Genomic DNA, 22,564 nt, shown 5'->3' with positions numbered 1-22,564 from the left:
CGGTTTCTACCACCTTTTGTGTGAAGAAGTGCTTCTGGATATCATCCCTGAATGGCCTAGCTCATAAATTGTACCCACTTGGACTGGACTTCCTCCCCAGAGGAAATAGTTTCTCTCTATGTATCCTATCAAATCTTTTAATCATCTTAAATAACTCAATTAGAAGATCACCCCTTAATCTTCCAGACAAAGAACAGTATAGCACAGAAACAGGCCCTTCGGCCCACTAAGCCCATGCTGACACATGACGCCTTTCTAAAATAAAGACCGTATGCCTCTATGTGGTCCATATCCCTCTATTCTCTCCCTATTCATATATCTGTCAAGATGCCTCTTAAACATTGCTATTGTATCTGCTTCTACCACCTCCCCTGGCAGTGCAGTCCGGGCACTCGCCACCCTCTGTGTAAAAAAAAAAAGCTTGCCTCTCACATCTCCTTTAAACTCTCCCTCTTTTTACCTTAAGCCCATGTCCCCTAGTAACTGATATTTCTACCCTGGGAAAAGGATTCCGACTATCCATTCTATCTACACCTCTCATGATTTTGTGAACTTCCATCAGGTCGCCCCTCAGCCTCCGGTGTTCAAGTGAAAACAAACCAAGTTTGTCTGACCTCTCCTCATAGCTAATACCCTCCAAACCAGCCAACATCCTGTACACTTTCCAAAGCGTCCTCATCCTTCTGGTAGTGTGGCGCCCAGAACTGTACGTAATATTCCAAATGTGGCCTAACTAAAGTTCGATACAGCTGCAACGTGACTTGCCATACATGAGGGAATAGAAGATTAGCCATAAGCCTGTGCTAAGTTAATCCTCTTCACCCCAAAATCATTCTGCTGAACTGTCTGTCTGTGTGGAGTCCAAAGATGTGCGGGTTAGGTTGATTGGCCATGCTAAAATTGCCCCTTAGTGTCCTGAGATGTGTAGGTTAGAGGGATTAGCGGGTAAAAATATGTAGGGATATGGGGGTAGAGCCTGGGTGGGATTGTGGTCAGTGCAGACTCGATGGGCTGAATGGCCTCTTCCTGCACTATAGGGTTTCTATGATTCTCTGATTTCTATGAACCTATGATGCACCATTCCCCAGGGCTATTGTATATTTTTAAAGAATTCTTTCATGGGAGGTGGGCATTTCTGGCAAGGCCAGCATTTATTGCCCATCCCTAGTTGCCCTTGAACTTTCTGGCCATTTCAGAGGACGGTCAAGAGTGAACCACGTTTCAGTGGGTCTGGAGCCACAGACTGGAGTCACTGTTGGGGGCGGCACGGTGGCACAGTCATTAGCACTGCTGCTTCATAAAGCCAGGGACCCGGGTTTGATTCCCGGCTTGGGTCATTGTCTGTGTGGAGTTTGCATGTTCTCCCCATGTCTACATGGGTTTCCTCCGGGTGCTCCCCGTGTCTGCATGGGTTTCCTCCCACAGTCTGAAAGACGTGCTGGTTAGGTGCATTGACCCGAACAGGAGAGTGGCGGCTAGGTGAATTTCACAATAACTTCATTGCAGTGTTAATGTAAGCCTTACTTGTGACTAATAAATAAACTTTGCAATTTGCCAGCCTTGTTTTAAAGTAATCAGTGAACCAATTGTGTTTATTTCCAAAAAAATGCTGATCGCTGTCACCGTCTTCATGTTTCATATTTTACTTTTTGCATGACCAGGTTTATATTTTAGATTTATTAATTGAATTTAAATTCTACCAGCTGCCGTGGTGGGATTTGAACTCATCCACCAACATTAGCCTGGGGCCTCTGAATGGCATTACCACTCCGCCACTATCTCTGATAGCTTATCAGTTTGATATTTAATGTCAGGCTACAGCCTGATCGAATTACTTGCATCCAATCGCAAACTTATCAAAAGCAGGTAAATTGGAGAACGGTACAAATTAAAGTAAACCTGGAGACGGTGGCCTCGTGGTATTATCGCCAGACTATTAATCCAGAAACTCGGCTAATGTTCTGGGGATCTGGGTTCAAATCCCGCCATGGTGGAATTTGAATTCAATTTTTTTAAAAATCTGGAATTAAGAATCTACTGGTGACCATGAAACCATTGTCGATTGATGGGAAAAACCCATCTGGTTCACGAATGTCCTTTAGGGAAGGAAATCTGCTGTCCTTACCCGGTCTAGCCTACATGTGACTCCAGAGCCAGAGAAATGTGGTTGACTCTCAACTGCCCTCTGAACAAGGGCTACTAGGGATGGGCAATAAATGCTGGCCAGCCAGCGATGCCCATGTCCCATGAATGAATGTTAAAAAATTTGTATTGCTCTCTATCTGACTTTGAAGTTCGTTCCTCTGTCCGAAAGAGATGAGTGACCGTCTTCTCCATCATAACCTCTTCCAAGTGCTGCTCAAATTCCAGGTCAGAATTGTAGTTTCTTTACTCTTTGTCTTGCAGAGAGAATGCAGAGCTGCTGGAAGAAGCCAAGAAGATGGAAATGGCAAAATTCCGTTACATTCTCCCAGTGTATGGGATCTGCAAGGATCCAGTGGGACTCGTCATGGAGTACATGGAGACTGGATCCCTGGAAAAACTGCTGGCCTCAGAAGTGTTACCATGGGAACTGCGTTTCCGTATCATACATGAGACAGCAGTGGGCATGAATTTCCTTCATTGCATGTCCCCACCCTTACTGCATCTGGATCTGAAACCTGCAAACATACTGCTGGATGCACACCACCACGTGAAGGTAAGGGATTGGAAGTCTAACAGAGTACTTTTATTTTCTGCTTTTGCCTGTTTTTTTCTGTTTTTCTTTCCCCCATTCTCTCTCCCTCTTGCTGTGTATTCCAATCCCATTCTCTCTCCCTCTTGCTGTGTATTCCAATCCCATTCTCTCTCCCTCTTGCTGTTCAACCCAATCCCCTTCTTACTCTTGTTGCCTGTTGTGTGACCCAACCTCCTGTATCATTCCACAGACAGCTGGAGGCAGCCATTTATCTGGCCAATGTGAATGTCTCTGACTGGGTGGTATATGTGATTCCCTCTCCCGTTGTTTGGTCTCTGCTCTGCATTTTCCCCAGTGAGAACGCACTTTGTGGGGGAATCATTGACTACAGTTGTCACAGTGCAAGAAATGAGCTTGGGTTTTTGAATGGGAATATTTAGATAACCCTTTCATTCCCATTTTGTTGCTTGGCGCTGGAAAAATTTTCTATCAAGATTGGTGTTTTGTAAGTTACCGAATCTGCTTCCAATACTCTTTAATGTATTCCAGATCTCACTGTGGTTAAAAATAGGTATACTCCTGTTTCCCCCCGTGTTCCTTTTGTTACAGTAGGAAATCTCACGACACCAGGATAAAGTCCAACAGGTTTATTTGGAATCACGAGCTTTCGGAGCGCTGCTCCTTCATCAGGTGAGTGGAGAGGTGGTTTCACAAATACAGAGTATATAGACAGCTACATAATTGCAAGATAATGGTTGGAATGCAACTCTTGCAATTGTGTCTTTGTCTATATACTCTGTGTTTGTGAAACCTACCTCTCCACTCACCTGATGAAGGAGCAGCGCTCCGAAAGCTTGTGATTCCAAATAAACCTGTTGGACTTTAACCTGATGTTGTGAGACTACTTCCTGTGCCCACCCCAGTCCAACGCTGGAATCTCCATATAGTTCCTTTTTAAGTATCTTATTTCTGTCCCTTCTGGTAATTGATTCCTCTTTTACTAACTCTTAAAACCTCTGATAATTTTGAACACCTCCATTAAATCTCCACTTAATCTTCTCTGATCTTAAGAAAAAAGAAATCTAGCTTCTCTAATCCCGGCCAAGTCCTAGAATTCTGTGGCTTAATATGTCATCACATTGTTACTCAAAAATGTTTCATAAGTCTTTTGATTTCCCATTAAAAGAATGTTTAGCGGATTCGGTATATGATACTGAAACAGCCCAAACAATAAGCCAATCTTCTCATTGATATTACATAATACTCTCCATTTAATACTGGCTTTGGAAAAAGTAACCTGGGCTTTCTGTTGTTAGGATGTAAACTACTTTCATTCATAGAATCATAGAAACCCTACAGTGCAGAAGGAGGCCATTCGGCCCATCGAGTCTGCACCGACCACAATCCCACCCAGGCTCTACCCCCACATATTTACCCACTAATCCCGCTAACCTACACATCTCAGAACTCTAAGGGGCAATTTTTAACCTGGCCAATCAACCTAACCCGCACATCTTTGGACTGTGGGAGGAAACCGGAGCACCCCGGAGGAAACCCACGCAGACAGGAGGAGAATGTGCAAACTCCACACAGACAGTGACCCGAGCCGGGAATCGAACCTGGGACCCTGGAGCTGTGAAGCAGCAGTGCTAACCACTGTGCTACCGTGCCGCCCTATCATCTTTCACAAACCGGCTCTTCTGTTGCTGAAACTCTATCCCCGCCTTGGTTCATCTGCTCTTGAAATCATCATCCAAGCTTTCATTACCTGTAGAATTGATCACTCCAATGCACTCCTGGGTGGCCTCCCACGTTCTACCCTCCGTAAACTTGAGGTCATTCAAAATTCTGCTGCCCCTGCTGTAGCACGCAGCCAGTCCCATTGGCCCATTGCTCGTAATCGCTGACCCACACCGACTCTTGGTTAGGCAGGGCTTTGATTTTTAAAAAAATTTATCATCCTGGTCCCCAAATCTCTCCCAAGGCCTCGCCTCTCCCTGATTTTCTCATCCCCTCCTGCCCTATAGCCTTCTGAGATATTTGTGCTCCTCCAATTCTGGCCACTTGCATCTCCTTGATTTTAATTCCAGTGTTCTGCTATTCCAGTGTGGGATAAGGGGATAGGACCTGGGTGGGATTGTTGTCGGTGCAGGCTCATTGAGCCAAATGGCTGCCTCCTGCACTGTTGGGATTCTATGATACTGTTGGTGGCTCTGCCTTCAACTGCCTATAGGCCCCCTCCAGCCCTCTCTGCCCCTCTAAATTACTTGCCTCCTCTTTGACCAAGCTTTTGGTGATTTTCCCGTGTATCTCTATTATGGCTTGGTGTGATATTTTGTTTCGTAATGTGTCACCTTGGGACTAAGTTAAAGGCAGTATTTAAATACATGTCATTGTAAATTAAACCTTTTCTCTGCATAGATCTCAGACTTTGGATTAGCGAGGTGGAATGGGTTGTCTAACACGCAAGACATTAGCATGGATGGTTTCTGTGGTACGATTGCATACCTGCCCCCAGAACGTTTACGACAGAAGAGGAACTCTGACATTAAGCATGATGTATACAGGTTAGTCACTTCCCTCCTCACCCTGAATGAAGGCTGGAATAATTTTATTAAAGAAATGGGGGTGCGGGGGGGAGTAGTGAAAGGTGGCACTTTCTGTTGCAGCCACCGTTTTTGGTTTGGTTGTAGGTGAGCTGAGGACATGGCTTTTAGACCACACAATCCGACACAAGTCTTCAACCAACAGAAGTTATCGTAAAGAGAAACGTGCTGACCATTTCCAGGGTTGGATATGGTCCTCTTTGCAAACCTAAACACACATTCGCCAAGGGTTTATTAGCAAATATCTGGGTCAATTTTATTCCACATCTGCCCTGGTTTCAAATGGAATACAGGTGGAATTTAAATTGGTGCACTGGTGAGAGTTGCTGCTTGGGAGTTTTCTATGATGAGATACCAGTATTGCTGATGCAGCTAAGCTGGAGGTATTAATATACCCAGGCTTGGTTTAAAAGAGGAAGCTCATCCTTACTTGTTTTTATTTATTCATTCATGGGAGGTTGGCATCGCAGGCTGGGCCAGCATTTATTGTCCATCCCTAATTGCCCTTGAACTGAGTGTCCATTTCAGAGGGCGTTTAAGAGTCAACCACATTGCTGTGGCTCTGGAGTCACATGTAGGCCAGACCAGGTTTGGACATCAGATTTCCTTCCCCAAAGGACATTAATGAACCAGATGGTTTTTTTTTACAACAATCGACAATCATTTCATGGTCATCAGTAGATTCTTAATTCCAGATATTTTTTATTGATTTCAAATTTCACCATCTGCCGTGGCGGGATTCGAACCTGGGTCCTTAAAACATTACCCTGGGTCTCTGAATTACTAGTCCAGTGAAAATACAGCTATGCCATTGCCTTTCTTCTTCAACATTACCTTCTTCAATGTCAAATTTTTCTTCAATTAGTTCTCTTTCAACAGCTCTTTAATTATGTTTTTATTCCTATTGTAGTTTTTCCATTGTCATCTGGGGGATTTTAACACAGAAGAAGCCATTTGCAGGTACGTGCTGTCAGGGGTTCCCTTTTCCTGTCGATGTATCTGCACTTGAAAGAACTTTCCTCCATCACCACAGACACTTGGTGCTTTCAAAGGCAAAGATTTCAGTTCAATAAGTCATTTATTTTAAAAGCAAAATACTGCGGGTGCTGGAATCTGAAACAAAAACAGAAAACGCTGGAAAATCTCAGCAGGTCTGACAGCATCTGTGGGGAGAGAATAGAGCCAACGTTTCGAGTCTGGATGACCCTTTGTTAGAGCTCTGATGAACGGTCATCTACACTCAAAACGTTGGCTCCATTCTCTCCCCACAGATGCTGTCAGACCTGCTGAGATTTACAAGCCATTTATTTTGCTCTGTGCTGTGAAAGCTGGATTGCCATCTTTGTTGGAAAGTTCTTTTTAGGATTGTTGTTCTGGCTGATGGCTTCTCTTTCCTTAGCTCTTGGGATGAGGCTTTGTTCTGGCTCCTACTTCGTTCCTCCTTCATGACTATGATATTCCCTACTCTGCATTCAACCTGCCTACTGATGGTCCCACTCTATGTTAATTAACTTTCTTTAAGAGTGCAGCCAGTCTTCATACCTTTATAAAAACAATATTGGAACGTGAGCAGTGTTTACTATGCATTGTGAGTTTTCCTGAGGAGGTGGTGGTGACCTTGTTCTTGGTTTTTAACAACACAGTATTGTGCTTGTTATATGTTTAGTGTGGCCGACATCTGGAATTTTTAAGAGCGACTTCAGACCTTGTTGGAACAAGGAAGGCATTTACTGAATAGAGAAACTTAGGTACAGGACGTTTATGCAGCAGGGAGGCAGCCCTGGGGCAGTGCCCCAGTTCTACATGCTTACTCCATGCTTCCAGAGGACTCTGCCTGAGGACTCCACCCAGTGGTGTGAACACTCATTCTCAGTTTCCATTGGTTTCTCAAGTCAGGTGACCCTCTATTGCTGTACTGTCTTAACAAAACAGAGACCACATACACAACAGTGCTCATCCACGTGGATGTTCTTTACCACATTACAGTCACATGTAGGATCGTGACTGTAGAAGTGGTGGATTTCCATGCAGTTGAGATTTAATGACAATTCAGCAATTCTCACCCACCATTTTTCTTTGCACAATGCCATAAATTATCAAATTTCTAGAGTTTTCCACCACCCAAGTTGCAGCCTAACGCCAGAGTAAACGCATTGAATCCCTACAGTGCAGAAGGAGGTCATTCGGCCCATCGAGCCTGCACCAACAACAATCCCACCCAGACCCTATCCCAATCACCCTACGTATTTTACCCTGCTAATCCCCCAGATATTAAGGAAAGATTTAGCATGGCCAATCAACCTAACCTGCACATCTTTGGACTGTGGGAGAAAACTGGAGCAACTGGAGGAAACCCATGCAGACACGGGGAGAATGTGCAAACTCCAACACAGTCACCCAAGACTGGAAGTGAACCCGGGTCTCTGGCGTCGTGAGGCAGCAGTGCTAACCACTCTGCCACCATGCCACCTGACCTGTGTATTTCTGGCATTTTCTGTTTCTATTGCCAAAAAGCATTACAAAATTGTACCCTTTTCCCCTGAATCCACAAAGACCCTGGTCTTTTGGGAATAAAGCCATGTGAGACCAAAGCAGGTGTGTAGGATTAGGATTGCTGATGAGGTGATGGTAAAACCAATGCAGCCTATTTTGTGGTTATAAATTCTGAAATCCTCATGCCTGTCATAAAGTAGTAAGGAGATTCTTTGTTTCAATGCTTCATTAAATTCAAACAACATCTCCCACCTCATGCTGACAAATTCATAAGCAACAGCGAGTGATGTCATTAGCCTCATGATCTTCTTATCTTTACCATTCATTCCCGTATCTCCTCCATTTGTAATGCTCCAAAAAAAATCAACAGAAGGATGCCTACGCCTATCCAAAATTTGAAAGATGTTTCCTTATCTGAAAGACATTGTTTAGCACACTTGGGCAGCTTTGAAAAGAATTGTTGTCCAGTGGTTAACTCTTCTTTCACACACTCTTGCACACACTTTCTTTCTCTCTCGCGCTCGCTCTGACCTAATTTCACATGATTTAATTTGTTATTGGGCTATCTTGCACTTCCCCTTACATGCCCAAACGTGCATGTCTGTACTAACCTATACTTTTTCCTATTCCCTCTTAGAATTAATGCATTGAACTCATTGCTCCCAGAATTTCTAAGCCATGGAAATCTTTAATATCTTCTAAAAGCCACATACTTCCAAAACCGTGTAGATTAGCAGGGGCAGACTGACCTTGCCTCACCACCACTTTTTTCAAATTGGGTTCAAGTCCTGCAATTTTAATGAGGAAAATGCATAATACAATTAGTCTCTAAATTGCATCCTGTCATTGATTTGTATTGGCAAATCATTTTTGGGTTACACTGGATAACCATCAGTGCATCACTTATTGATGATATTGCGACACATATGATCTGCCATTTCCTTGGACTCCGATCCCTAGGGGAACAAAAATCCTGAAATTTGATTTTGAATTCCATTTTTTTTAACATTAATTGGAAGATATTAGTTAGCATTGAGGAGCGGAACACTTCTATTTTTAGTTCTGGCAGTCACACATTAGGTGTTAAAGTCCAGTATGATGAGTATAAAGCTCCTGCTACACTTCCCTAACAACGTGCCCCAGCCGCAATCTCAGTTAGGGATATCTAATCTGCCATAACTGTGTGGTATTTTACATGATGTGGAGATGCCGGCGTTGGACTGGGGTAAACACAGTAAGAAGTCTCACAACACCAGGTTAAAGTCCAACAGGTTTATTTGGTAGCAAATACCATAAGCTTTCGGAGCGCTGCTCCTTCGCCAGATGGAGTGGAAATGTGCTCTCAAACAGTTTGACTGTTTGTGCACTGTGCACTGTTTGAGAGCACATTTCCACTCCATCTGACGAAGGAGCAGCGCTCCGAAAGCTCATGGTATTTGCTACCAAATAAACCTGTTGGACTTTAACCTGGTGTTGTGAGACTTCTTACTGGTATTTTACACACCAGACATCTTCTTTTAAATGGGTTGCTGCCAATTCACCCATACTTGGTAGTGTTGTACCGTTTGCCCCTGCTCATTTTGTGTAAGATCTTCAAAGAGGAGGCTGCCATCTTCCAGTTTTAACTTGGTTTGAATACAGGCGCCAAAGATGCAAGATGAATTCCTATTCCAATACATCATCAAGCTCCTGGCTGTAATTCACTCTTGTCATTCTATTACCCGCATTGTGATTAAAAAACAGTGTTGTCGTGTCTCGTCAAGCATTCTGACGTTTTTAATTATATCTGTTTGACCCAGTTGGTAGCGCATCTGCTTCTAAATAGGAGGGCAATGTCTGGTGGATGAGTACACCTGATCTACATCTCCTCACGCAGCACTGAGAGCGTTGGCTTTTTGCAACTATCGGAGCAATCACAGAAGCAAAGATTGGTTACAGCAGAGAAGAAGGTCATTCAGCCCACCTTTATCAGTGCCAGTTCCCCACAGGAACAATTTATCTAGTGCCGATTCCCCTTCTTCTCCCCATAGCCCTGCACATTCTTCATTTTCAGATAATAGGCATGGGGGCACAGCGGTTAGCACTGCTGCCCCACAGCGCCAGGGACCCGGGTTTGATTCCCGACTTGGGTCACTATCTGTGTGGAGTCTGCACGTTCTCCCTGTGTCTGCGTGGGTTTCCTCCAGATGCTCCGGTTTCCTCTCTGTCTGAAAGACGTGGTGGTTAGATGCATTGGCCATGCTAAATTCTCCCTCAGTGTACCCGAGCAGGCGCCGGAGTGTGGCAACGAGGGGATTTTCACAGTAACTTATAAAGTTAAAGTTTATTTACTAGCCACAAATAAGGCTTACATTAACACTGCAATGAAGTTACTGTGAAATTCCCCTCATTGCAGTGTTAATGTAAGCATACTTGTAGCACTAATAAATAAACTTTAAAACTTTAACAATCTAATTCCTTCTTGAATGCCTCGATTGAATTTTCCTCCACCACATTCCCAGACAGTCCTTTCCCGATCCTAGCCATCACTGCGTGGAAGCACTTTTCCTCAAAAGTCGCCATTGCTTCTTTGGACAAGTACATTAAACTGCTGCCCTCTGGTTCTAGGTCCTCCTAGCAATGGGAACAGTTTCTCCCTATCTACTCTGTCCTTAATCCTCATGGTTTTTGAATGCCTTTTTATTGATTCTCTTCTCAACCTTCCTTTCTCCAAGGAAAACACTCCCAACTTCTCCAATCTGTCTACATAACCAAAGTTTCTCATCCCTGGGACCATTCTTGTGACTCTGTTCTGCCACGCTCTCTCATACTTCCACGTTTGGAGCGGGAGGTGTTTCCAGTGTTGTAGCCAAGGTTCCTCTGTTGATTGCTGCCATTGGAAATGTCAGTCAATTCACTTCTTCATCAGAGCAGATGTTGAATGGCTCCTGTCTCTACATACATTCCTGCGCTTCTAAAGTGCTTTGAGACGTGATAATTGACTAATTAACTGCAAGCGTTACGACTTATTCAAAGCTATACTGACGTATTTTTATTCATTTCTTTTTAGCTGAAACAAACATTCTGCACATTATGGTCAAAGTAGTGAGCGGTCTTCGTCCCGATCTATCACTGATTCCGAAATCTAGACCACCAGCATGTAAGAATTTATTAAAACTAATGCAACGATGCTGGAAGGAGGCTCCTGGCGACCGCCCAACATTTCAAGGTAAACCTTACTTTAAAATTTCATTGGAAGTAGATTGGCCATAAATAGCATGCAAGCAAAATGATGATACAAGTAATAATCCCCATCCCCCTGTGTCCACAAAATTCTGAACAACCACAGTGAATCCCTTCTTATTGCACTTGTATTTTTCTGATGCCAACCATTCAATTTAGGGTCTGTGACCGAGACTCAGCACCAATATGGGCAATTGTATATTGTGCACTTGTGCCCAATAGGAACTGAACTGAGATCAGTCCATCTTAGGAATATAGGAACAGGTGTAGGTCATTCAGCCCATTAAGTCTGCTCCGTCATTCAATACAATCAAAAAGACACTTCAATACCATTTGCACCCACTATCTTCTGCGTGTGTGCATATATGGAGAGAATGAGAGATTTCTATCCATTAGTTTGCCCTTGTCTCGGAGATTAGCACTGCTGCCACACAGTGCTATGGTTCAATTCCCGTCTGTGTGGAGTTTGCATGTTCTCCCCGTGTCTGCGTGGGTTTCCTCCGGGTGCTCTGTTTTCCCCCCCAAAGTCCAAAGGTGTGCGGGGTAGGTTGATTGGCCGTGCCCAATTGCTTCTTAGTGTCAGAGAGATTAGCAGGGTAAATACTGGGGTAGGACCTGGGTGGGATTGTTGTTGGTGCAGGTTCGATGGGCTCAATGGCCTCTTTCTGTACTGGAGAGATTCTATGATTAAAAGAATGTTGGATTACAGGCATTTCATCTTGCCCATTGTCCCACCCCATCCCAATAAATTGTTGCCTGATTCCTCCCTCTCAGCCATGCCAGTACAATTTGGACAGGTTTGAAAATAAATGGTTTAATTTTAAAGGCACAATACACAAGGAAGTTTCTTAACACAATTAATTTTATTTTTAAAGAAATCACTTCAGAAACTGAGGAGCTTAGCACCAAGCCACAAGAAATGGCACAAGAGAAACCGCAAGAACAGCCTTTGGATTCTGGCCAAACTCATGAGGCAACCAAAAAGGTAAAACTTGCTTACTTATACCTTTTGCTTTAAAGGGAGCGATTGAGTTAAGCTGGAAGAACTCTGAGAAACGCTAGTTGAGACTGAGTTCTCAAGACTTGATCCCAACTTGCTAGACATCTCTGGAGTGTACTAACCTGGATTGGGAAATGTTACTTCCTGCTTACTCAGGAAGAAGTTTAACAACACCAGGTTAAAGTCCAACAGGTTTATTTGGTAGCAAAAGCCACACAAGCTTTCGGAGCTGCAAGCCCCTTCTTCAGGTGAGTGGGAATTCTGTTCACAAACAGAATTCCCACTCACCTGAAGAAGGGGCTTGCAGCTCCGAAAGCTTGTGTGGCTTTTGCTACCAAATAAACCTGTTGGACTTTAACCTGGTGTTGTTAAACTTCTTACTGTGTTTACCCCAGTCCAACGCCGGCATCTCCACATCATGACTACTCAGGAATACAGAGACAACTTGTCCTTAAGACCTGACATCATCATGACTGACGTTAGATGGCTTGCCAAAGACATTTGGATTTCCGAAGCAATTGTAAGCTCTGTCTCATTCCTAAAATCGTTCCCTTTTCCTCAAGGCAGTTCATCCTGACAGAGTACAACTGATGCCCCAACAGACTCTGATAGGTCACCATTTTTCATGTGTGAGTCTAAATGATCAGTGTGGATAGAGACGCCCGTGCCCAAATCCACACTCATTCCAACCTCCTAGGAGGGGCTAATAAATAATGCTCAGATTGGGAACATTTTTCTCCTGCTTCCTAAGTAATCAAGTTACATTGTAATTTAATCATCAATGCAGTACATGCAAATTATGGAGTTCTTTGTGTACAGCACTTACCTTTCTCTTACCGTTCTTTTGTGGGATGTAGGCATTGCCGGCTAGACATGGGCAGCACGGTGGCACTGCTGCTTCACAGCACCAGGGACCGGGGTTCGATTACCGGCTTGGGTCACTGTCCGTGTGGAATTTGCATGTTCTCCCCGTGTCTGCGTGGGTTTCCTCCAGGTGCTCCGATTTCCTCTGAAAGGCGTGCTGGTTAGGGTGCATTGACCCGAACAGGCGCCAGGCTATGGCGACTAGGGGAATTTCACAGTAACTTCATTACAGTGTTAATGTAAGCCTTACTTGTGACTAATAAATATACTTTACTTTAATTTACTTATTTGTGGCCCACCTCTATTTGCCCTTGAGAAGGTGATGCTGAGCTGCCACCTTAAACCATTGCAGTCCAAGGGCAGGATGTTTTAGCTGCGTTCGCCCCGAAACCAGAAAATCTCACCCGAGGTCAACAGACCTTTCCATGGTCTGCTCCCCCCCACCACTTCACCCTTCCCCGTCCCACCTGCTACGATTCCTGGGGCGGGTGGAACGGGAAAATTTGCCCCATGTGGTATGAGTGCACCCACAGTGCTGTTCGGAAGGGAACTCCATGATTTTGACCCAGCGATAGTGACAAAACAAAGCTGCATAGGAAGCTCCACAAAAAGAACAGATGAATAGGAGCGATATAGTTCCATGTCAGGTTGGTGAGTGACTGGAGGGGAGCTTGAAAGCGATGGTGTTCCCATTTATCTGCTGCCCTTGTCCCTCTTGGTGGTAGAGGTAATCGGTTTGGAAGTTGTTGTAAATCCAAGCTAGAGACAAGTAATCGCACGGCAGGTCAGTTGGATCTGATGGACTAGGCAGGACATTTTGTGTTTGAACAAAACACTGCACTGAGTTTAGGGGAACCTCTATTTTCTGCTATAACAGAACAAAGTGCTCCCCATTTATAATAATGGTAATTGGGAGTGAAAGGGTCCCCAAGTTTTGGCCATGCTTATATGGCATTGCAATGATCTGAGTACAGGACTCAAGGAAAATGCAGGACAAATGACACAGTGAATTTTATCTTAAAAAAAAAAGCAAAATACTGCGGATACTGGGAATCTGAAATGTCTCTTTGGGTTGAGAGTTTAATCTGGGCCACACAGAAGACAACATTAGCTTTGAAGTGACTCAAAGCTTTGTCCTAGTAACATTCTATTGGAAAATTGGGAAGGCAAATAACAGAATAATAAATATTTGGTTCTACTTGATTCCTGATTACCATATTCTAAATTTACCTGCATTGGGAGAGTAACATTCCCACAAACCTAGTTGCCATACTTGGCCGGTAGGGAGGTGTTAAGGGGAAACCGATATAGTGAGAAAAACTGGAGAATTGGTGTGCTCCTAATGGCTGGTTGTAGGGTTACACTGGCAACTCTCAGATGGAGTCTAACAACAGCAGGTTAAAGTCCAACAGGTTTATTTGGTAGCAAACGCCACTAGCTTTCGGAGTGCTGCTCCTTCGTCAGGTGAGTGAAAGCTAGTGGCGTTTGCTACCAAATAAACCTGTTGGACTTTGACCTGCTGTTGTTAGACTCCTTACTGTGTTTACCCCAGTCCAAAGACGGCATCTCCACATCATAACTCTCAGATGGTCAAGGTGTATAGTCTAGGAGTTGTTTCGGGGAGGCAATAATAAAAGGGGAATTATTTGAACTAAAAAGATTCTAGTTTTATTTCTCATTGGCTAATTGGAGATGATGTCCATAAAGAATGTTTTCTAATCGCATTTATTTCTGAGTGGTCTTAATTTGGATGGTTACCTCACTGTCTTGGGTTCAGGTTGGTTCAATTGGGCGGCATGAAAGGCTATACTGCTTTATATCATCTTTATCAACATTTAGTTTACTGTCCTGGAGAATTCTCCATCATTGAATCCATTTAAAATTGGGACAGAGATTTTTGGGGTCTCGGGGTATTAAGGAGTATGGGGAATGGACAGGAAATGGAGTTGAAGCCCAAGATTAGCTATAATCGTATTGAATGGCACAGAAGGCTTGACTGGCCATATGGTCTACTCCTGCTCCTATTCATCTGTTCTTTTTGTGGAGCTTCCTATGCAGCTTTGTTTTGCCACCAAGGTCGGGCTATATAAAGAGCAAAAGCTATTCTTTGAAAGTGAAGCAGTTTGGGACTACTTGGGATGAGAAAGAAGGATATGATATAAATGCAGGTTTGTTGATTTTTGAATCCCTACAATGCAAAAAGAGGCCATTCAGCTCATTGAGTCTGCCCCGACTCTCCGAAAGAGCATCATGCCCAAGCCCACTCCCCCAACCTATCCCCGTAACCCTGCACATTTAGAATGGCCAATCTACCTAACCTGCACATCTTTGGACTGTGGGAGGAAACTGGACCACCCAGAGGAAACTCACACAGTCACCCAAGGGCAGAATTGAACCCGGGTCCCTGGCACTGTGAGGCAATGGTGCTAACCACTGTGCCACCATGGTTGCTCCTGCTCATTGTTTAATCACCCAGAATTATTTGCTTGGCCTCTATACCCACTATGACTGGCCTGGAGCCCCTAGGAATTGAAGACCAGTTTCCAGGGTGACTTGGAGCAGGCATACCATAGGGGCATTGAAAATACTTGTGTTTTTTCCTCTTTGTTTTTGAACAATTCTGATTCTTAACTATGAATACATTGGAGCCGGGGGGTGAAGAAATGTTTATTTGACTGGCAGACAAAAATCAATCAACCGGTTACTGAAGAATTATTATCGCTTTCTAAAAGGTTTGGCAAGGTGGTGACGGGGCAGGAAGTAATGTGATAAAATCTCCATGAATGCATTCTCCAAGTTGACAACCCAACCTCCGATTGTTTCCGGGTCCAGTTGAGCCAACTGTTGTACAATAGATTCAAGAAACATAAACAAACCTGAATGGCATTCGGTGTCACTTGAATCACTGCCCAATTACACTTGGTAGAAACATGATATCTTTCTAAAGTTCTTCCTTTCATCTCGGCTACTGGTTAAAAGAAATGAAAGGCATAATGGAGGAGAGAAATGGGTGGAACAACACAATGACTGTACATTGTAAAGAGTTAATCATGGTTCCACCATGTTAGTTAAGCTAGGGTGGCACAGTGGTTAGCACTGCTGTCTCACAGTGCCAGGGACCCAGGTTCGATTCCTGGCTTGGGTCACTGTATGGAATCTGCACATTCTCCCCATGTCTGCGTGGGTTTCCTTTGGGTTCTCCGCTTTCCTCCCATACTCCAAAAATGTGCAGGTTAGGTTGATTGGCCATGCTAAATTGTCCCTTAGTGTCAGGGGGATTAGCAGGGGTTACAGGGATAGGGACTGGGTGGGATTGTTGTCAGTGCAGGCTCCATGGGCCGAATGGCCTCCTTCTGCACTGTAGGGATTCCATGTGCTGGTTAGATGCATTGACCATGCTAAATCCTCCCTCGGTGTACCCAAACACACGCCAGAGTATAGTGATTGGGGGATTTTCACAGTAACTTCATTAATGGAAGCCGATTTGTGACACCAATAAATAAACTTTTTTTTAAGGAAAAGTTACTTCCAGTAATGTTCTCAAACATTCACGCTTGACCCTGCCCAGTTTTGCTATCCTTAGAGAGGTAAAGGCCAAAGGGGAGAATATTGTGTGCAGCCAATGCACTGTTCACCTGGCTTTCATCCAATTTACATACGACATGACTGTTATGTATGTTGGGGTGTGGCCCCTTTAAGGGAATGGGTCATGTGACCCAGGGTGACCTGGTTGGGAACTACCCTGAGGGGGTAGTGGTCATTTAGAGTATGGAGCGAGTAGACTGAATAAAGATCTGTGTTCCCCGATGCCTGGCTGTGGAGCGAGTTCTTGAGGAGACACCTCGGTACTAAGGAATTTAACGATGAGATGTTTTTATTTCCCCTCAGGACCCACCGGTAGAGGTTGAGCAGCCAGTGCAGAAGCGGCAATCCAAGCGGGTCTCAGACAGTGCAGAATGCAGCCTTTCCCAGCTGCTGTCCCAGCTGGACTCTGGCTTTGAATCGGCCGGGAATGAATGCCCAGCGAGCGGGGAGATGGCCGACAGCAAAAAGAGACTGTCGGGAATCTCATCCATTGACTCCGCGTTCTCATCCCAAGGATCCTTGTCGTTATCCTTTGGGAAGGAAGCTGGAGGAACTGGTAAGTTTATTAAACGCTGCAACAAGATGATGTTTAGTTAGCTTTGCTATTCGTCAGCCATTATGGTGCTTCCCAAAATGTTCTTGTCCCCTTTTGAAAGTGCCAACTCATGGCTGGCTGTAACAAAGTCAACTGCCCTCTGCTGCTATTCACCATATCAACCTAGACACCCATGTTTGAAGGCAGCATCATGCTGGAGGGGGCAGAAATGGCAGGGGTGATCCATTGTATGTGGAGGATGGTGGGATGAAAGGTAAGGATAAGGGCCCTTTTGCTCTCAATGAGAGGGGAAGGGGTGATCCCCTTCTCAGGGAAGAAGCAGAAAGTCCTGGACCATTCTAATAGGGCTGGAAGTGTAGAGGGATTTGATGTTCATGGTGAAAAGGAGCTTGGACCAGGAAAATGAAAACTATTAAAGGTGTGGAATGCATCGGAAGAGCCACCAATGTTGGTATAAAGAGTCTGAATAAGAAGAACAATGATATTTAGCTGGGCCTAGTCTTAATCAGCCTCTACCTGGAGAATTACATTCACTTTTGGGCACCAAATCTCAGCAAGATATATTGGCCTTGAAAACTGGTAGAGTTCACCAAGTCTGACCATTAGAGTTATCACAACTGAGTCGCCGTGTCCATCCTCATGTCTTTCCAAAGAGGGAGATCACAGATCATGAGCAGGGCAGCATGGTGGCACACTGGTTAGCACTGCTGCCTCGTAGTGCCAGGGACCCGGGCTCAATTCTGGCCTCGGGTCATTGTCTGTGTGGAGTTTGCACGTTCTCCCAGTGTCTGCGTGGGTTTCCTCCGGGTGCTCCGGTTTCCTCCCACACTCCAAAGATGTGTGGGTTAGGTTGACTGGCCATGCTAAATTGTCAGGGGGATTAGCAGGGTAAATATGTGGGGTTACGGGCATAGGGCCTGGGTGGGATTGTTGTCAGTGCAGACTCGATGGGCTGAATGGCCTCCTTCTGCATTGTAAGGATTCTATGATTGGGAGTGCAAACATTTCAATGTCCTGTTACTGACTTTTTTTGGATCTTTGCTCCTTTCTAACTCTAGATTATTTCATTTCTCATACATTCATGGACAAGTCCCAGCTCCCCATACCTTCCAATAAATCTATAGAATTATTTTTTAAAGGGGGTTAAAGATGGAGGAGAAAGGTCGCAGGACAATATGGTGTTTGGCTACCAATCTGTTTTGGCAGCCATGGATATTGGCATCAACGGCAATAGTTTAGCTCTTTCAACCGTCTTTGACACAATTCAGGCCGGAGGCATTGGGCCATATGGCTGACAATCTGTGACTTTGCTAAGAACAGTTTACCTCTCAAATGTGCAAGTTAAAACATACAACGTGTTTAAATTGCTGTTGTAGTTTGTTCGTCAGAGCTAGTGTAATGATATGCATTCTCAGACTTCGTCAGGATCACACAAGATATTTATTAATGAGGAAAAACTGTAGGGGCTGCAGAAACCTGGCTGCCCCAGTCCCGACATGTCAACTACATGTCTTCAGATGCCTTCTGCCTAAGAGAGGACTCCACCCCCTGGGGTGGTTTACCCACTCTTGTTTTAACCGTGTAACCATCTTCTGCTGTGTTGCCGTAACAAAATTGTTCAACTCTTGCAGTGTGACCCAATGGGCTTCGATCGTAAGTGCAGTTATTATAGGTGTAGAACATTAAGTAACTGTGGTTTTCCAAGTTTGAACATTTTTTGCACTTTTCATGGGATGTAGGCACCATTAGCTAGGTTGGCCTTTATTGCCCATCTCTAATTGCTCATGAGATGGTGGTGATGAGCTGTAAGGGAGGAAGTTCCGGGATTTAAACCCAGTGAAACTTAAGAGATGGTGACATATTTCCAGGTCAAGATGGTGAGTGGCTTGGAGGAGAGCTTCTTGGTGGTGGTGTTCCCATGTGTCTGCTGCCCTTGTCCTTCTTGGTGATAGAGGTCATGGGAATGGGGATATGCTGTCGAAGACGCCTTGGTGACTTCCTGCAGTGCATCTTGTTGATAATGCACACTGCTGCCACTGTGCACTGCTGTGGAGGAGTGAATTTTGATAGTGATGGATGGTGGCCATTCAAGTGGGCTGCCTTGTCTTGGACGGTGTCAAGCTTCTTTAGTGTTGTTGGAGCTGCACCCATCCAGGCAAGTGGGGAGTATTCCATCACACTCCTGATTTGTGCCTTGTGGACAGACTTTGGGGAGTCAGGAGGTTCGTCATCTTTGTGCAGTTAAAACTACGGTGACGATCCATTTTGACCACATTACTTGAAAGATAAGCTGAAAATTCAGTGTATATAGATCATGGACAGAAATTTATGGTTTCCCAGGAGTAGATCTGTAAAAATCTGCGGGTAATTGTAGGGAGTCCATTCATTCCTCAGAATAGATGCAAGTAGCACTTGGTACGATTTTAAAAATGATTTTCTTTATTGAATAAAACTTAAAATTAATACTACAGAAGTGAAGAGAAAGAAGTTAGGGACTGGCTTCATAGCCAGACCCTGTGCAGACTTGAACTCAAACCTCACACTGGGCTGAATTAACTAAACAGATAACTGCTGCTGCAATATGTGAATTCTTATCTGTGTTATTGAAATTGCTGGTACAAACTGTGTCCCTAACTTTCATAAACAATTGGCAGCTGTGGCTGTGAAAAGGCAGCTCTTAAAGTGGCTGCTTCTCATCCTTGTCATCAAGGGCTGGTACGGTGGCACAGTGGTTAGCACTGCTGCCTCACAGCGCCAGGGACCCGGGTTCGATTCCGGCCATGGCGACTGTCACATTCTTCCTGTGTCTGCATGAGTTTCCTCCGGGTGCTTCGGTTTCCTCCCACAGTCCAAAGATGTGCAGGTTAGGTGGATTGTCCATGCTAAATTGACCCTTAGTGTCTGGGGGATTAGCAGGGTAAATACATGGGGTTACGGGGATAGGGCCTGGGTGGGAATGTGGTCGGTGCAGGCTCTCTGGTGTCCTGCACTGTAGGGATTCTATGCTTAACTTTCAGCCAGATAGAGGAGGTCAGGACATGGTGGAAGAAAATTCCTTCTGCTGACTTTTTTTTGGTGATGGGTGAAAAATGTGGAATTCATTACCACAGGAAGTAGCTGATGCCAAAACATTGAATGTATTCAAGAGGCGGCTGGATATAGCACTTGGGGCAAATGGGATCAAAGGTTATGGGGAGAAAGCAGGATTAGGCTATTGAGTTGGACGATCAGCCATGATCGTAATGAATGGTGAAGCAGGCTCGAAGGGCCAAATGGCCTCCTATTGCTCCTATCTTCTATGTTTCTATGAAACCCTGCCGCCGGTTAAATTCTGCCCGCTATCATGATGCCTTTATTGGAGTTGCTCAATTTTCCTCAGCATGGATGGTCAAGGAAGGGAACATTTACCCTCTTGTTATTCAATCATGTGTGCTTCTGAAAGATTTGATGTATTATCTGTCCACCTGATGTGTTGTCTGTCAATGATCCTGTCTGAAGGACAAGAGTTGATGGTCTCCTTGTTTCTTTTCCTTCCAGAACAATCAGTCTCGGATATTCCAAAGAAGAAACTCTACGAAGCCATAATGTCGGGTGATGTTGGGAAGTTGATGAAACTCCTGCAGCCCCAGGATGTGGACCTGATCTTGGAAGACGGCATGAGCCTCCTCCACTACGCTGTCCAACTGGGCAACGAGGAAGCTGTCCGGCTGTTGCTCTTGTACAATGCCAACCCGAACGTTGCCAACAAGCGGGAGTCTACGCCACTTCACCTGGCCGCGGAGAAGAACCTGAAGGTCATTGCCGAGCTTCTGCTGGGGAAAAAGGCCAACATAAATGCCAAGGATGAGGATCAGTGGACCCCACTCCACTTTGCTGCACAGAGCGGCGAAGAGACTCTTTCGAGGTTACTATTGGACAGGAATGCTTCGACCAATGAGGTGGACTTTGAAGGTCGGACAGCGCTGCATGTTGCTTGTCAACACAGTCATGAAAATGTCGTTCGTGTCCTGTTGAGCCGGGGGGCGAACGCTCAAGCCAAAGGGAAGGATAACTGGACACCTTTACATTTTGCCGCATGGCAAGGCCATCACACCATCACAAAGCTTCTCATTAAGCAGGCTGGGGCTGCTGGCGATGTGCCGACAGCCGATGGGAGAACCCCGCTGCACCTAGCGGCCCAGAGAGGGCATTACAGGGCAGCCCGCATCCTCCTGGAGTTCAAGAACCCCGTGAACGGGAAGACCGCGAGCCGGCACACCCCTCTTCACCTGGCCGCAGAAGCGGGACACACCAGCACCTCCCGGCTCCTCATCAAGCACGGCGTGGATATCGACGCAGTGACGGGGGAAAACTGGACCTCGCTCCACCTAGCCTCCAGCCATGGCCACCTGCAGACTGTCAAAATGTTGCTGGAAGAGCAAGCCTACGCCGAGGCCAGGGATTCCCTTTGGAGAACCGCCCTCCACCTCGCTGCAGACAAGGGGCACAGTGAAGTGGTAAGGGAACTCCTCGCCAACACCGATGATATCAACACCACAGATGACGAAGGGCTAACACCCCTGCATCTGGCAGCAAAGTGTGGACATTTGAAATGCGTCGAGATCCTCCTCGCTCATGGTGCTGACGTTAACTTGCACGACAAAAAATTGCAGACTCCCTTAAGCCTGGCTCAAGAAACTGGCAACAGCTTAGTCATCGATGCCCTTCAGTACCTGCCAGACTCGGACATTGGAGTCTTGTAAGATGGCGAAAGCTGAGATTGTTGTCAATAAATAAGAACCTCAAAGCCTGCTGAGTTATTGCACAAGATTTTTTGAGGTGGAGAGTCGCTTGAACTGAAAATGATTTGGTGTTCTAAGCTTCAAAGTGTAGAGTGTGCCTCAGCATGGTTTAAACCCCTCTACATGTAATCATTTGTATACCCATTGCTCATGATAATTTTAAATGGTGGAATCGCTTAACAAAAAATACAGAATTCCAAAATTCTCAAAGTGAATTTGAGCTTGGCTATACCACTGGGTCTTCTGATTTATGTCCTAAGAAAAGTTGCTTTTTGTGCCAGACAAGAACTTGTCAGATTCATTTTGCGTTTGATTTGACTTCGAAGCACGAGGTGGGAGGAGGACCATTATAGACCATAGGCCTCCTCTTGTTCTACCCTATTCTATGACTGAGTAATTTAGAAGGTCATCTACAAGCCCTTTGAAGCAAAAGTGCAAAACAACATTTGTTTGGTGGCCTTTGCATGCCGTATAGCAGAGAGACTCTGGGTGGGATTTTCCTGTCCTGCCCGCCATGGGAATCGTAGCGGGCAGGACACGGACCATGCAAAGGCCTGTTGACCTCGGGTGGAATTTTCCGGCTTTGGGGGTGAGCGCGGCCGGAAAATCCCACTCATTATGAGGGACGTCAGCCCTCCGTTATCACACCCGCTTTGTTGTTTCTTAGTTGTAGCATCGTTGTGCTTGACCCAGCGGCTTGCTTTACTGAATCCAAATACAATTTGATTAAGTTTTGCTTTCTTAAACCATGAGGAAGTTACTTGTGTTGTAGCATGCACG

At 45.1% G+C, this 22,564-nt stretch overlaps 1 protein-coding gene across 1 annotated transcript in view; it reads left to right on the top strand.

Moving 5' to 3' along the window:
- Positions 1-21,997, top strand: part of ripk4 (receptor-interacting serine-threonine kinase 4) — a 56,967-nt gene extending 34,970 nt beyond the window's left edge. Inside the window, exons 2-8 of the mRNA XM_078233005.1 lie at positions 2,407-2,698; positions 5,099-5,244; positions 6,194-6,243; positions 10,826-10,984; positions 11,874-11,983; positions 16,751-17,003; positions 20,541-21,997. Of these exons, the coding sequence (XP_078089131.1) occupies positions 2,407-2,698; positions 5,099-5,244; positions 6,194-6,243; positions 10,826-10,984; positions 11,874-11,983; positions 16,751-17,003; positions 20,541-21,745 (2,215 nt within the window). The 3' untranslated portion in view covers positions 21,746-21,997. The remainder of the gene's footprint in view (positions 1-2,406; positions 2,699-5,098; positions 5,245-6,193; positions 6,244-10,825; positions 10,985-11,873; positions 11,984-16,750; positions 17,004-20,540) is intronic.
- The last annotated feature ends 567 nt before the right edge of the window (positions 21,998-22,564 follow it).

The sequence above is a fragment of the Mustelus asterias genome, chromosome 17, assembly GCF_964213995.1.
Source record: "Mustelus asterias chromosome 17, sMusAst1.hap1.1, whole genome shotgun sequence".
Classification (NCBI taxonomy): Eukaryota; Metazoa; Chordata; class Chondrichthyes; order Carcharhiniformes; family Triakidae; genus Mustelus; species Mustelus asterias.
Note: the sequence above shows the minus strand (reverse complement) of the source record. Positions and strands in the feature narration are given on the sequence as shown.